At 39.9% G+C, this 15515-nt stretch overlaps 1 protein-coding gene across 1 annotated transcript in view; it reads left to right on the top strand.

The window, feature by feature from the left end:
• Window positions 1-5860, top strand: part of man1a1 (mannosidase, alpha, class 1A, member 1) — a gene marked incomplete at both ends in the record, with an annotated part of 154930 nt that extends 149070 nt beyond the window's left edge. Inside the window, 3 exons of the mRNA XM_083899187.1 lie at window positions 832-1004; window positions 1625-1740; window positions 5734-5860. Coding sequence (XP_083755313.1) covers window positions 832-1004; window positions 1625-1740; window positions 5734-5860 — 416 coding nt within the window. The remainder of the gene's footprint in view (window positions 1-831; window positions 1005-1624; window positions 1741-5733) is intronic.
• Window positions 5861-15515: the final 9655 nt, after the last annotated feature.

A 15515-nucleotide genomic window follows, 5' to 3' on the forward strand; every position in this document is an offset into this window, starting at 1 on the left:
ATTTAAAGAGCCAGAAAATAAAACATTTCCAGAATAACTTTCAATATCTGGCAGTTGTTGACAATTAACTGCAAGTTAAAATAGTGTTATAACAATTTAAAGTTAAGAAAAACAGTATAAAACATATTAAAAATGACATTTGACGGGCAGTTCAACCCCCCCCCCCCCAACTCTTGACTCTCTGTTGATAGATAAAAAAAGGTGCTGATTCGCCGGCTTCCTGCAACACCGCGATTTAAATGACTGTGATAACCACACGATGGCGCTGACGTGCAGCTCCTCCGCTTTCGGAAACGGTTGGAGTTTTTCCGTTAGCGCAAACCGTTGCGTAGTTACGGTTAACGCAAAAAGTGGGAAAGTGCAAAATTAAGAAATACGACTTCACTGTTCCCTCCTCACATTCCCATGAAAGTGCGATTGGGAAACTACGGTGGCCTCCACATACCAAAGAGGATGTCGTTCTCCTTTATATTAAGCTAACTTCTGGCTGGTTTTGTACATCCGGGCTTCCGTAGAAATATGGCAGCCTAAAATATCTATAAAAAAGCAAATTTTTACACTACGAAAACTGTGAATTTTTATTTTTTAAGCAAATGTACTTTTATTCTAACACATGTAGGTAGATTGTTAAAAATTGTTAACATTTTTAAGAAGAAAATGTGTTGCGTTTATAAATAATTAAAATGTATTAAATAAGTGTATTTTTCTGGTTGTAATTATAATAATTACAGGTCACTTTTTCACTTAAATTTACCGTTTTTCCAGTGTTTTAGACGTTTATTCTCTCTCTCTCTCTCTCTCTTGTTTTTGTGTGTGTGTGTGTGTGTGTAGCGTTGAAACTTGGTCCTGAGGCGTTCCGCTTCGACGGCGGCGTCGAGGCCATCGCCACTCGCCAGAACGAGAAGTACTTCATCCTGCGTCCCGAGGTCATCGAGACGTACATGTACATGTGGCGATTCACCCATGACCCCAAGTACAGGGAGTGGGGCTGGGAGGCTGTGCAGGTAAAACAAGAATTATATACAGTATATATATATCTGTCAAAGAGAAGAGAAGCCATATATTTGTAATATTTGTCATTATTTTAACTTGAATTTTTTTTTTTTTTTTTTTTCATGTCAGAGCGGAAGTTTTAGTGACATAGACGTGAAAACAAAATGTGGACTCTCTTTCTGCAGTAAATTAACAATATTATGAGGAAGATGATCAAGAAGGAGGAACCATATATTAATATATTATAGCCCTTAAGCCCCGCCCCCACACTAGAAGATAATTGGCCAGATTTCAGGCTGATTTGAGGCTGATTTGAACAGATTATCTGGCCAAATTATTCTATCGTGTGAGGGATTAACAGGCGTGATTTTAATGTCGTCTGCATGTACTTTTGTGAAGAGCCATAACTTGTACATAACGAGTTTACACCGTCTACTCAGACATGACTTAATTCACTAAATAAGAGAAATTTAGTTTTAAAAAATCAGAAGAAAGTGATTTAGCACGCAAAAAAGTTATTATTTGGTATTTTGTATATGAGTAAATCACATATATCGCTCAACAAATCTACGTTTAAAGTAAGTAAAGAAAGTCAAAACCTTAGAAAATAAGACTTTTTCTCGTCACTCAGGCTCTGGAGCAGCACTGCAGAGTGGGCGGCGGCTACAGCGGCGTGCGGGACGTCTACGCCTCGACCCCCAACCACGACGACGTGCAGCAGAGCTTCTACTTGGCCGAGACGCTCAAGTGAGATTGTGCTGTCATCACACACACACACACACATAAATATTAAATACGGCATTTTCATTGGTTCACACGAGGCTCCAGAGAGTCGTGAAGGTCACCGTCAAAGGTTCTGTCGCATCATTCAAAAACACTCGTTCTTTATTGAGTGTTTCTCTGGGACACTGTGTGAACAGAATGAAGAATTATACGGATTTATATAATAAAAACCAACATCTTTACTTGTTTTGTACACGATAAAACCATATTCTTGTATATAGTAAGCTTAAAGGTGATACTTGAGTAAAAGTACTTAAGTATGTTACCAGAAAATGACTTTGGTAGTAGTTGAAGTCACTATATATGCTATATATAATATTACTAGTGCTGGGCACGCTAACGGTGGTTAACGTCGTCAACGTTAGCGCATGACTCGTTTCCATGACAACTGACCGGAAAAAAAAAGCACATGATGTCATGCTTACGTGCCGCGGCGCCGGAGTCAAGGCACCGTTTGCCACTTAGAACCATTTGCTCCCTTAGCTGCGTTAGCTCCTTTAGCGGCGTTAGCGCGTCTACAGTGGAACTGGAGCGGTCTGTTTCGTATTAAACGAAAAGGAAACGTTACATAAACAGGACGTCATGCGCGTCTTTTTCCATTCAGTCGTCATGGAAACGCGTCATGCCTTAACATGCGTTAACATTGACCCCGTTAGCACGCTAACGTGCCTAGCACTAAATATTACTTCAGTGAAAGTCTACTGGACAACTTGTTGACTACTTTAAAATGTCTTTTTGCGATTGTAGGACGGATATTTTGAATTTGAACAGCTTTCCCGTTTGAATTATCATCTACGTTACTTTAATGTTATTAACAGTCTTGTATAAAGTACCTTAAACGGATACTTTAAGGTAAAAGTACAAGTATCTTACCCAGAAAATGACTTTATATAATATAAAGTCTTAAAGTATATGACATTTACTGTACTTAAGTATGAAAAGTCTTAAGTTTTAGAAGTAGTAAAGGTTGCTAGTAAAGTACAGATACATGAATGTTGTACTTAAGTACGGTAATGAAGTATTTGTACTCTTTTAACGTACAAAAACACAGGGAAAAAACGAGAAAACGACAATATACACGTGTGAAGAGAAGTCATCGGGGAACAAACAAATTCAGATTCACCCGTCCACCACAACAGGAAGTTGCTCCACCTGACAGATAAAGCTCCTCGCTGTAGATTATAATCCCGGTTATTCTGCGAGGATTCACCGAGCGTCCCGGTTATTTCCGTGTTTGTCGACGACAGCCGTTTGACTTTATTAAGTGGACGTTTTCAAGAGGAGGATTCTCCCACCGTTCACCTTCGGCGCTTCCTTCTTTTTCAGGACATAATAATAACGTGAGAGTTATTAAACATTCTCTCTGAACGCACTATTTATTCCCACTGAAAGACTTTTCTTATCACCCACACGCTTCTTTCACACACGGTGAATATATTAACACGCTAACAGATTCTTTTTATGCCGCCTGATAAAAGAACCTCTCGTTTCCTCACTCGGCGCTCGCAGTCTTGTGTTTTTACTTAACTGCCCTCCGGTGCATTACTGTTAGTGTGTGTGTGTGTGTGTGTGTGTGTGTGTGTGTGTGTTTTGGGTGCGAGTGTGTCGCCGCAAATGTGTCCTTGCATGTGTTTTCAGTCGCTCAGTGTGGTTTGTGTCTGGCAGCTAACGGGGTTTTCCTCCTCAGATGATTCTCCATCTGTGTTCACGACCGTTTAACGTGTGTGTGTGTGTGTGTGTGTGTGTGTACACATGACCTATGACCTCATCTGTTTGTTTACTTTGGTTTGTTCGTTAGATTGTAAACAACAAAATCCATGATTTCTAGCACATGGTGTTGTTAGTGGTGGGGTTGATAGCATTGTTAGCAGTGTTAGCAGTGGTGTTAGTGATGTTAGCAGTGGTGGTGGTGGTGTTAGGTGCATTTGCAGTGGTGGAGGTGATAGTATAGCTAGCGCTGTTAGCATGTTGTTAGCAGTGGTGGTGGTTTTAGTGTCGGTGTTGTTAGCCCTGACAGTAGTGGTGGCGGTGATAGTCGTATTGTTAGAGGTGGTGTTCGTGTTGGGATTGTTAGCTGCATTAGCAGTGGTAGAGGTGATAGTTTTGTTCGCAGTGTTAGCAGTTACAGTGTTGTTAGCAGTGGTGTTGGTGTTGTTATTGGTCTTAGCATTGATGTTAATATTGTTATTTTTAGCGTTTTAGCAGCAGTGGTAGTATTGTTAGCCGTGATAGCAGTTGCAGTGTTGTTAGTGATGTTGTTAACAGGGCTAGCATTGGTATAAGTGTTGGTGTTCTTAGCGGTTTTAGCTGAGGTGGTGTCTGATAGTATAGTTAGTGGGGTTAGCATTGGTGTTAGTGTCGGTGTTGTTAGCTGCATTAGCAGAGGTGGAGGTGATACTGTTCACATTGTTGCGTTGGTGTTGTTAGCGGTGTTAGCAGTGGTGAAGGTCTTGTAAAACTTTAACGTTAATAAAAACTTTTATTTGATGGGACAACATCTGTTAATAAACATTAGTCGTCACGGTGTAAACAAACTGGATTATAGCAAGAATGCTAATTTTCATCCCTAATCACATGACAAGAATGAGAGCGAAACACTCAAACCATTTAGTCAATTGTCAGAATAGTTGATGATTAATTTGGAAGTCGATTCATAATGAGCCTGAAACATTTACGTCATTGATCTTGGCAGAAGTGAACTCTCCTCAATGATTGTTTGTCAGTTTTGCTCAGCTTCATACACAACGTGGACCTGAGCGACAGTGTTAGCGTAGCTGACGTAGCGGCGGCAGCAAAAACAGGTTTTATGGCCACGTCCGTCGCGTCCATCACAACTCTTTTACGACCTCGTCCTGCCTCTTTCATCTCCCTCCTCTTCCTCATCTCTTCCGCCACGCAGCTGTTTACAGGAAGTCAAGGTTAGGCTAACGGCGGCTGACGGAGGTGAGCCGCCGTTAGCCATCAAATCCTGCCTTTTTTTATGTGGGCTGTAAATTTTATCCTCTCTCTGATTAACACACACACACACATTCACTCAGATGAAAATGTCTGCGTCATTTTACAGATCAATATGTGTTGACCTCAACGTCACAAAGTCAAGAGTTCTTTAAGGTTCGGTTCAAATATTTAGAGGCAGAAATATGAGAAAGTACCCCGTTAGCATTGTAAATATTAGTGATGGGCGCGTTAACGCATGGCGCGTTTCCATGGCGACTGACCGGAAGAAGACAAGTGTGACGCTATGTTTACGTTGTTGATGAGTCTCTAAAGTAACGCTAACCTTTAAAAACAGAGGCACACATACACAGTACAGAGGTACGCTGGTTATTTGTTAGCGCTGCTCTTTTCCTTTAATAAACAGACCGCTCCAGTTCCACGTGCTAACGGCGCTGAAAGGAGCTAACGGAGCTAACTGGTAAACAGTACCTGGACTCCGGCGCCGCGGCACGTAAACATTGCGTTGCGCTTCTTTTTCCGGTCGGTCGTCAACGCGTCGTGCGCTAACGTGCGTTTAGCGCTAACACCGTTAACCGTTGTTAAGGCAACGCTGGGCTAGTAAAGGTTGGTGTGAGACTAAAAACACGGAGAAGTGACTATGAAAAAGTTTCAGAAGGTCCCAAAAAGTTGCAGTTGTTGAGCAGTTTATGACTTGTCTCCGTCCGCCCCTGCTCTGCTGGTGTATACACACAAATGCTCCCTCCGTCAGGTCTAACAGAGGCTGTTATTGACTCCTCAGAAGTTTCCTAAGTGTTCTTTCTTCTTCTGGAGTTGAGCTCATCGTGGAATTGCAGATTATATACAAACAAAGAGCTCCTCCCCTTTTTCCCAAGTGTGTCAGGGAACTACGGTGGCCCTCACAGACCAAAAACAATGTCATGCTCTGGCTGGTTTGTCCAGGAAGAAACAGAAGTTTTAGTTTACGTTGATTAAATAAAGTTTTTCTCTTCTCGCCCGCAGGTATCTGTACCTGCTCTTCTCCGACGACGACCACCTACCGTTCGACCACTGGGTCTTCAACACCGAGGCTCACCCTCTGCCCGTCATCAAGAAAGACAAAACAGACCGACCCAACGAGGTGGAGTAGAGCTACCGATCGAGCGCTGGCGTCCAAAAAAACAAAACGAAACAAAAACAAAAAAACAAAACCAAGTGCGAGAACCTCTGATCCTGTGAACCTGAGCCTCCAGTCCAGTCCAGTCCAGTCTAATCCAGTCCGGGTTTGTCTGAAGAAGGTTTCCGAACCTTTTCCGAGTCCCTGACGGCGATGCGCGACTCTTAAATGGGATTTAATCTTTTTTTTTTAACGGGATCAAAACTGAATTCAAGCCTTTGCTGGAGCTGAATCCTCGCTGTGGAGTCTTGGAGTTTTGTTGTTGTGTTGTTTTTTTAATTTCTCCGGGTTTTTGTTTTTAAAAAACGTTTTCAGCGCTAGTTGAGTCCAGAACGCTGATCATGTGGACCAACGTGTTTTTTTTTGTTTTTGTTTGTTTTTGTTTGTTTTTACTGCCAGGTCATGTGATAAGTAATCAACAGGAGAAGAAGATGAAAGTGATTCTTCACGAGTTCCTGCTGTGATTTATCGCGTTTCCTGCTCCATCATCACGTGATTGATTGGTTATCGTATTTTTTTTTTTTTTTTTTAGTAGCTGCGGCTCTTTTTTGGGAGAAAGACCTGAACCGGACGTCTGCCTAATGTGGATTCTGTGGACCTCGAAAAAAAAACCCAGAAAGATTTCCGTTTCTCCTCTAACGGGAATCGCGAAGTCTATCGCTTCGACTTGATCGCTTTTTCGTGCATCGTCTTTTTCTGTCTGGCTGCTGCACGGTTTCCCGCATCTGGACAGGAACTGGGTTTCTTTGTGGCGCCTGAACTGAACTTCAGTCGTCGTCGGGGGAAAACGGAAACAGACGGCGACGGCGGCAGCTCGGCTTCTTCCTGACTTCCTGCGAGTTTGGTGCAACCGACCGCACCGCTAGCTCCGCGCCTGACAGCGAGTCCGCTCCCCCCCCCCCCCCCCCCCCACGGGAACGTTTACACAAAGCTGCTTCTTCTTCTTCTGCTTAAATCTCGTCTGTATCTTCAATTCGTTCGTTTCTTAGGCTGTGGATTTTTATTTTATTTTATTTTTTTTATCTCTCACACATTCGCGTCAGTATTTCTGAGGTTTGACCGAGAAAAAGCCGAGAGTCCGCGGAAGGCTAACGTGGGAGAAGTCGGAAGACGACGTTTTTTTGGTTTTCTTTTGAGTATGATGATACATTCAACTCAAAAAATGGTACATTCTCCTTTTACGAAACCGTTTTGTCTTGCAACGTTGGTCTCGTGGTTCCCGCCCCCATTGGCGTCTCACTTCCTGTTTCCTGCTTCCTGTCTCCGGCCTCCTGTCGCGACGTCGCGATCGTCTCTCCTCCGTGAGGAGACGCAGAAGACTTTTTCGTCCGCCCACACCGCGACATTTCACCGCCACACAAAGCCATAACTGACTGTCAGTAACTCGCAGCCTTACCATTCCGACGCTAACACCGTTCCATTTTACCGCTCTTTTTGGGGACCCGGGGGGGGGGGGGGGGTTGGGGGCGGGGCTTCGTTGTTGACAGGAGGGTTTTTTGACGCTAACGAATGCTCACACACACACAGAACTGTAGCCAGATTAAATCCAGTTTAGTCTTCAGTCTTAGTGCCTTTCAAACAGGAGATACATCACACACACACACACACACACACACACACACACACACACACACACACACACACACACACACACAGAGTTTAAAACCAGATTTGTAGCTTTAAGTCAAGTTTCCCAGGATTATACCAAAATAAAACGAGACCCAGATTAACGCGGGACTCCCCACTTTTTCCCCCCTCGCGTGATATTCGGCGTAAATTTGTAGCACAAACGTTGTTTTGTTGGGGGTTTTTTTGTAAAAACACATCATCTGATAATGGAAACTCCCAGTTCCCAGGTTAGATAAATGCTGACATCTAGTGGTGAGAGTTTGTAATTGCAGTACACATGGACCTATCAAATTAAGAGTTTTATTCATGTAGGAGTGATTTTTTGTTTGTTTTTTTTTAATCACAAACCTGATTTAGCTTAAAAATCCAGATTAAATATTCCATGTGTCTTTTAGCTAAAGTGTGATATAATTTATCCCCGACGCGTGATCGTAGAGTTGAGATTAAGAATAGTGAAGGATTTTGAAATGTCAGCTAAAATATGTCAAAGATTTTAAGAGTTTATTTGTGTTTTAAGATATTCGTGATATACGATAACAATAAGAAAAATCCCCCCCCAAATAATCCCAGATTATGTTTTACTTTACACATTTAAATCATCGCTGACAGGTTGCGTCGCATTCAGCTCGTAAAACATTGCGTTGTTCGTGTCGTCTCGTTGTGAAAATATCAGTATTTGTGCTGCAAAACGTGTACGATGAATTTAAAACAAAGTCCCGACACAAATTCTGCTAAAATTCCCTCATTTTATTTATTTCATTTTTTCTCTCCAAATATGAAAAATACCAAAAATATTCAGTCATGATTAATTTTTATATAACGTTAGGGTTGATTTTTGTTAATTTATTGTGTTGTCTGTTGTGTGACCACCAGGTGTTGCTGTGGGTGTAAAGTATCAGGAAAAAGCTTCACAACTTCACAAAAAAAAGACGTGAACTGACGTAATTTGAATAAAAGCTGCAAAGTTCTGCCTTTAAAAAAAAAAAAACATTGGGTATTTGACAAAATATCGGCGCTCGACTGCTACGCGGCAAATTTAGCCACAACATCCGTGTTTGTTTACATAATGTTAGCTAAAGCTAATGCTAAAGCTAACTATGTTCATCGTAAAGTGTGACCAAAAAATAGAGTCAAGTATTTTGGGAGAATCTCAAAGCTGATTGGCTCCCACGATATTTTTATCGCACACTTTTTTTTTGCTCTAGCGGTTTAAGCTAATGACACATTTACAAATGTAGCCCTTTTTGCGTTGTTTGCGTCGTGTCGCTCACATCAGGTGTAAATTAAATCACGCAAAAGACACGATGTGAGTAACGTAAGAACGCGAAATTTGGGTCATTTGCTTTACGTTAAATAAAAAATCGGAAATCGGCGTCAAAAGAGTTTTTCCACGTCGCTAAAAAGCTTTTATCAGTTGACGTTTATCGGCCGATCAGTCGAGCTTCTGCGACATTTTATTCCCATCGTAAAGTTGTTTCAAATCGCCGACGGTGAAGTCAGTTTTTGGCAGATTTTCAGAACGTCGTCGCAGAATAGGAACTTTTTTTAAATGAATGTACGATCTAATGTGAAGTGAGGAATATTTTATATTTTTGATTGATTCGCGTTTGTTGTTTTCTTTGATCTTGTAAAGCACAAAACTAGAGCGCAGTTTGTGGAACAGGGAGAGAGGTTTGTCGTTAGCGTCGTTAGCGTCGTTAGCACGATGACGCGCGTTGTTTTTTTTCTCTGTTTTATGCGGGGGTTTGTTTGTTTGTTTGTTTGTTGGTGATGCAACGATCGGACGTTATTGCAGGAATATTAATCAGTCACATCTTAGACGGATTTCTCTTTAATTATTATTTATTGTTCTCGGGAACTCAAAACATAAGAAATGAAACGATGAAACCAAGTGGATTCAAGTGTTTGATCGTTCGGTTTAGTGTTAAAATGCTGAAGCTGCTGATTTAGAACGAAAATGAAAGGATTTGATTTAAAAAATACACATTTTTCAGCTTTTATTTTTGCGATTTTAGCCCAAAGTCGGCTCATAAAGCAGTTAAATGTCGCTCTGTCTCAAATTTCAAATCACGTAATTCTTTGTTTACTTAAATTTTCTAAAAAATTCTAAATCAGTTTTGACGACCAATCTGTTTTTATTGAGATTAGAAATCAAGATTTTTCATGATTAAAAAATGACTTAAAGAACCAGGATGTAAGCATTAGTGACACCTAGTGGTGAGGCTGCAGATTGCATCAAACGGGAAAAAAAAAACGTCACAAAAGTGTGTCGTGGAAGTACGGTGGCCTACATGTACCAGAAAGCAAACTATTTTTTATTCATTTAAGAAATTATTCAAACAAATTATGGATCATATTTTAAATGTTTGCGAAAATTTTGCAAAATTTTATGCATAATTTTTTTTAATTATGTAATTTAATTTCACTTTAAATAAAAGTTAGAATCAGCCCTTAAGGTTTTGACGTTGTTGTCGTATCAATATTTGTTTGGAAACGTTGGTTGCAGTGTGCAACGTCACCCCTAGAGGGCACTACATCCTACACGCTGGTCCTTGGTTGATTTTTCATGGTAATTTTCACCGATTTGGCTAAAAAACGTTCAATAAAATATAAATTTTAAGCTCCTTTTAAAATGTCTGGATTTGATCGTTCAATTTTCGCGATCTGTGACGACATTTATCGCAAACGTGTTTTGTCTTTTACGTTTTTTGGGGGGGGTTTTTTCGGCAGTGATTTAAAGAAAAAAATTTTACTGCGATACTTTGACTTCGTCATATTTAAAGATCGTAGGTCCGTTAAAGTGTGCGCAGACGTGTGATTTTAGGTTTTGTCAGCGTTTTTTTACCGGTGTTTTCGTTTTAAACGGCAGATTCACTGTTTTTTCTCTTTCCGAAACAAAAACCAGGCGCCGGCTCTTCGTCGTCGTTGTTGTTTTTCTTTAGTTTTTCGGTAATTATTGCGTTGACGATCCGCTTCGTTCCGATGCTTTTCAATTGGTGAATGTTAAAGGGAAATGCCGCCCATTTTAGGAACTGACTGTGTAAACCTGTGTTCTTAAAGTGTTTGTCATTTCCCTTTAAAGGGTTTTTAAACGTGTGAAATCGACCTCAGAAAAATGTACAAAATATTGCTGATAATCATTCCACTGCACATCGTTTACTTTTGTGTTTGTATGCAATATTTTAATTTGTGGGGGGAAATAGTTTTATTGTGTTAAAATTATGACGGAAGACGACGATGATGATGATTATTATGATTATTATGATTATTATTGAAAAAAATGTAAATATTCCGCTCTGTAAGTGAGCTGTTCTACATTTATATAAAAATCTTCTGAGTTTATGGATTAAAATGATATTAATAAACAGCAGACTTTTTAATAAACTATATTTGTTACACTTCTATTGTGAATAAAACAAATCTTTTAATACGTTTTGGATTCAGTGTCTTTATTTATTAGTTTGTTTGTTTGTTTATCGAACAGAAGTGATGATGTTTATCTACGGATTAGGATTAGGGGTAAATGTGAATATGTTAGGACACAGAAGTTACATAAACATTCACTTTAATCTCAGATTTAGATTTCTGATATTAAAATCTGTTATTAATCCCTTAGATTTCTGAGATTAAAATCTGAGATTAATCTCTTATACTACTGAGGTTAATCTTAGATTACTGAGATTAAAATCCGAGATTAATCTCTTAGAATACTGAGATTAAAGTCTGAGAATAATCTCTTATATTAGTGAGATTAAAGTCTTACTTATATTCAGTTTTTTTCTTTCTTGGATTTCTGATATTAAAGTCTGAGATTAATCTCTTTGATTACCACAATTAATATCTGAGATTAATCTTTTAGACTACTGAGATTAATCTCTTAGATTACTGAGATTAAAGTCTTAGATCAATCTCTTAGATTATTGATTTCAAATTATGAGATTAGTCACTTAGATTACTGATTAAAAAATTATGAGATTAATCTCTTAGATTACTGAGATTAAAGTCTTAGATCAATCTCTTCGATTATTGATTTCAAATTATGAGATTAATCTCTAAGATTACTGATCTTACCTTTTCATAATCTCAGAATTATTTCTTAAAATTCTTACTTTTTCTTTTCTGAGATTAAAATCTGAGATTAATCTCACAACGCTGAATTATTATTTTCATTTTTAATGTTATTTCCAAAAAACATTGTCACACGTGGTCATAATAATCCTCTAATCCTCTTTTTTTCCATGGGTCATGTGAGTCGTGGGCGTGGCCAACATCTAAAGGGGCGGGGCAACAGCTGGTGTTTTCATCATAAATAACCAGAATCATCATCATCATCATCATGTGACCACTTTCACTTGCAGAAAACAACAGTGAGAGGATCATTGTCACAGCTACAGTGGGAGGACACTGCCCTCTGGTGGTGAGAGGAAGTCATTGTCTCACAGCTCTGTTGTAAAACAGATTGAAACTCATTCAAAAAATGAATGAAAATTAGCAGAAAGGAGAATAATCTGCTGTAATCTGCCCTTTTCTCCATGTCATTAATGAACAAAAACATAAATATGGACGTGAGGGCTCGGCAATGACTGTGCACAGTCCTCGTTCTATATAATCTGGACATAATCTCAGACCAGGCTTCATCATCACAGGTGTGTGAGTCAGATTAAGATTAACAGGTGACGTCAGCAGCTGCTTTTAATTAACGTTTGTTTTCAAATCATCGACGAAAGAGAAACAAACGTCAGCTTCAGTTTGAGGTGAGACACAAAAACAAAAATATAACATAATGTGATTTAAAAATGAAATTATACGTCGAAAATATCACGTTTGAAGTTTAGTTTGTTTAATGTTTTACATTTAAAAATGTCTTTTCTTCACAAAGTCCGTTTAAAAGCCCTTTAATGTTTAGGTTTTTACTCAAAGTCAAGTTTAATACGTTCTAAAATGTTCTTTAAATGTTTATATTTATTTTTAAACTGAAGCTTTTGTTTGACTTTTATTCAGATTAAGATTAAATGTGTGTTTAATCTGTGGATGAATTACAATAACATTTAAATTGCAACAAACAAATAACACAAACTTAAGTTTACGACGTTGACGTAGATTAATTTTCAAGTGTTTTGACTTAATTTAACATAATCTCTTAATGTTAACTTTAATCTGACCTCAGTGATGCAGAATACAATAAATACATTAATGATATAAATGTGTTAATCTGCATAATCTCAGTAAACTGGATTATTTTACTGTAAAGTAACTCATAGATCTTTATTGAATCATTAAGCTGCAGTTTTGTGCATTTTACTGTGAGCACCAGCAGGGGGCAGCAGAGACTCACATGAGAGGTTTTCTGTCTTCAGCAGATCAGCTGGTTTTTTGTTTTTTTTTCACTTTTTTAATATTTAATGATTTAATTTTCTTTCCTTGTTCAGTTTAACTTTACAAACATTTCCCATCAGCCTCTGTTTTTTTTAACTTTCAGCCTCAGGCAGAAAAAGCTCTTTAGCTTCTTCTTCTTCTTCTTCTTCTTCTTCTTCTTCTTCTTCTTCTTCTTCACGTCTAAAAACAACCTTGATGTTTCTAAAAAATAAAAAAGCAGAGAAAAGTCGACACAGATTATAATCTGGTTATTTTATCCAGAGACGAGAAAAAGAAAACTCAGAAAAATCTGAGGGGGCGGAGCCTCTGATGGGGCGGAGCCTCAGATCTGTTCATGTGACCTATGATGATGAATGAATGACTTTAAAATAAAATAAAAATTGGTTGGTTGGTTGGTTGGTTGGTTTGACGGTTGGTTGGTTGGTTGGTTTGACGGTTGGTTGGTTGGTTGGTTTGACGGTTGGTTGGTTGGTTGGTTGGTTTGACGGTTGGTTGGTTGGTTTGACGGTTGGTTGGTTGGTTTGACGGTTGGTTGGTTGGTTGGTTTGACAGTTGGTGGTTAGTTGGTTGATTTGACGGTTGGTGGTTGGTTGGTTTGACGGTTGGTTGGTTGGTTGGTTTGACGGTTGGTTGGTTGGTTGGTTTGACGGTTGGTTGGTTGGTTGGTTTGACGGTTGGTTGGTTGGTTTGACGGTTGGTTGGTTGGTTTGACGGTTGGTTGGTTGGTTTGACAGTTGGTGGTTAGTTGGTTGATTTGACGGTTGGTGGTTGGTTGGTTGGTTGGTTGGATGGTTGGTTGATTTGACAGTTGGTGGTTGGTTGGTTTGACGGTTGGTTGGTTGGTTGGTTTGACGGTTGGTGGTTGGTTGGTTTGACGGTTGGTTGGTTGGTTGGATGGTTGGTTGATTTGACGGTTGGTGGTTGGTTGGTTTGACGGTTGGTTGGTTGGTTGGTTTGACGGTTGGTTGGTTGGTTGGTTTGACGGTTGGTTGGTTGGTTGGTTGGTTGGTTTGACGGTTGGTTGGTTGGTTTGACGGTTGGTTGGTTGGTTTGACGGTTGGTTGGTTGGTTTGACAGTTGGTGGTTAGTTGGTTGATTTGACGGTTGGTGGTTGGTTGGTTGGTTGGTTGGATGGTTGGTTGATTTGACAGTTGGTGGTTGGTTGGTTTGACGGTTGGTTGGTTGGTTGGTTGGTGGGTTGGTTTGACAGTTGGTGGGTGGTTGGTTGGTTGGTTGGTTGGTTGGTTGGTTTGACAGTTGGTGGTTGGTTGGTTGGTTTGACAGTTGGTGGTTGGTTGGTTGGTTTGACAGTTAGTGGTTGGTTGGTTGATTGGTTGGTTGGTTTGACAGTTGGTGGTTGGTTGGTTGGTTGGTTTGGTTTGACAGTTGGTGGTTGGTTGGTTGGTTTGACAGTTGGTGGTTGGTTGGTTGGTTTGACAGTTGGTGGTTGGTTGGTTGGTTTGACAGTTAGTGGTTGGTTGGTTGATTGGTTGGTTGGTTTGACAGTTGGTGGTTGGTTGGTTGGTTGGTTGGTTTGACAGTTGGTGGTTGGTTGGTTGGTTTGACAGTTAGTGGTTGGTTGGTTGGTTGGTTGGTTGGTTTGACAGTTGGTGGTGGTTGGTTTGACAGTTGTTGGTTGGTTGGTTGGTTGGTTGGTTTGACAGTTGGTGGTTGGTTGGTTGGTTGGTTGGTTTGACAGTAAGTGGTTGGTTGGTTGGTTGGTTGGTTTGACAGTTGGTTTGACAGTTGGTGGTGGTTGGTTTGACAGTTGGTGGTGGTTGGTTTGACAGTTGTTGGTTGGTTGGTTTGACAGTTGGTGGTTGGTTGGTTGGTTCGACAGTTGGTGGTTGGTTGGTTGGTTTGACAGTTGGTGGTTGGTTGGTTACTGGTCCTGTTGGTGGATATTTGTTAAATGTATCATCATTGTTGTTGCTTTACAAACTGCTCACTCTCTCCACACCAAAGTCATTTGACATTAAACGGTCATAGATCCACTTTTATATCTATTAGTTAGTTCAAATATGTTGGGGTTTTTTTATTTGACAATTGAAACTCTTTTTCCAGATTGACCTCAGTGTCACAAACTGACCACACGGGGCAGCAGTGGACCAGCAGCTGCTGTGTCGTGAGCTAAAAACACTGATTTTAATATTTTTGTCTTTTTTAAAACTGTTGAAGTTTTAAAACTCAACGGCTGTCCAGAGGCGTTCAATGACCTGAAAAAGCCCAGACGTAAAACTAATTGAACATTAATTAGAGGAGAACGTGAACAGCATTCTGGTTTTGAAACTGATCTGAATTCAGCGTTTAACTTTGCTCGATAACCTCGTCCGTGTTTGCTGTGCTTTGTCCTGCAGTGAGAAACGCCGCTCGCTCTCTGTTTATATATCAGGCAGCAAATAAAGAGCTGGAGATTAGATTGTTGTGGCTATTGTGTTGTCAACTTTATTACTTTTTTCATGAAGCCACCACCGGGGGCTCCAGGGTGTAATTGAATCACGGAATATTTCTGTTATTCTGTGTGTGAGGGAGGAAAAAAACCACATAAACTATTCCAATTATTGAGCCTGAAGGAGTCTGTGCTTTAATTTTGGCGGCGACAGCTAAATATAGTAACACGATA

This window comes from Microchirus variegatus (genome assembly GCF_963457635.1).
Source record: "Microchirus variegatus genome assembly, chromosome: 12".
In the NCBI taxonomy this organism is placed as follows: domain Eukaryota; kingdom Metazoa; phylum Chordata; class Actinopteri; order Pleuronectiformes; family Soleidae; genus Microchirus; species Microchirus variegatus.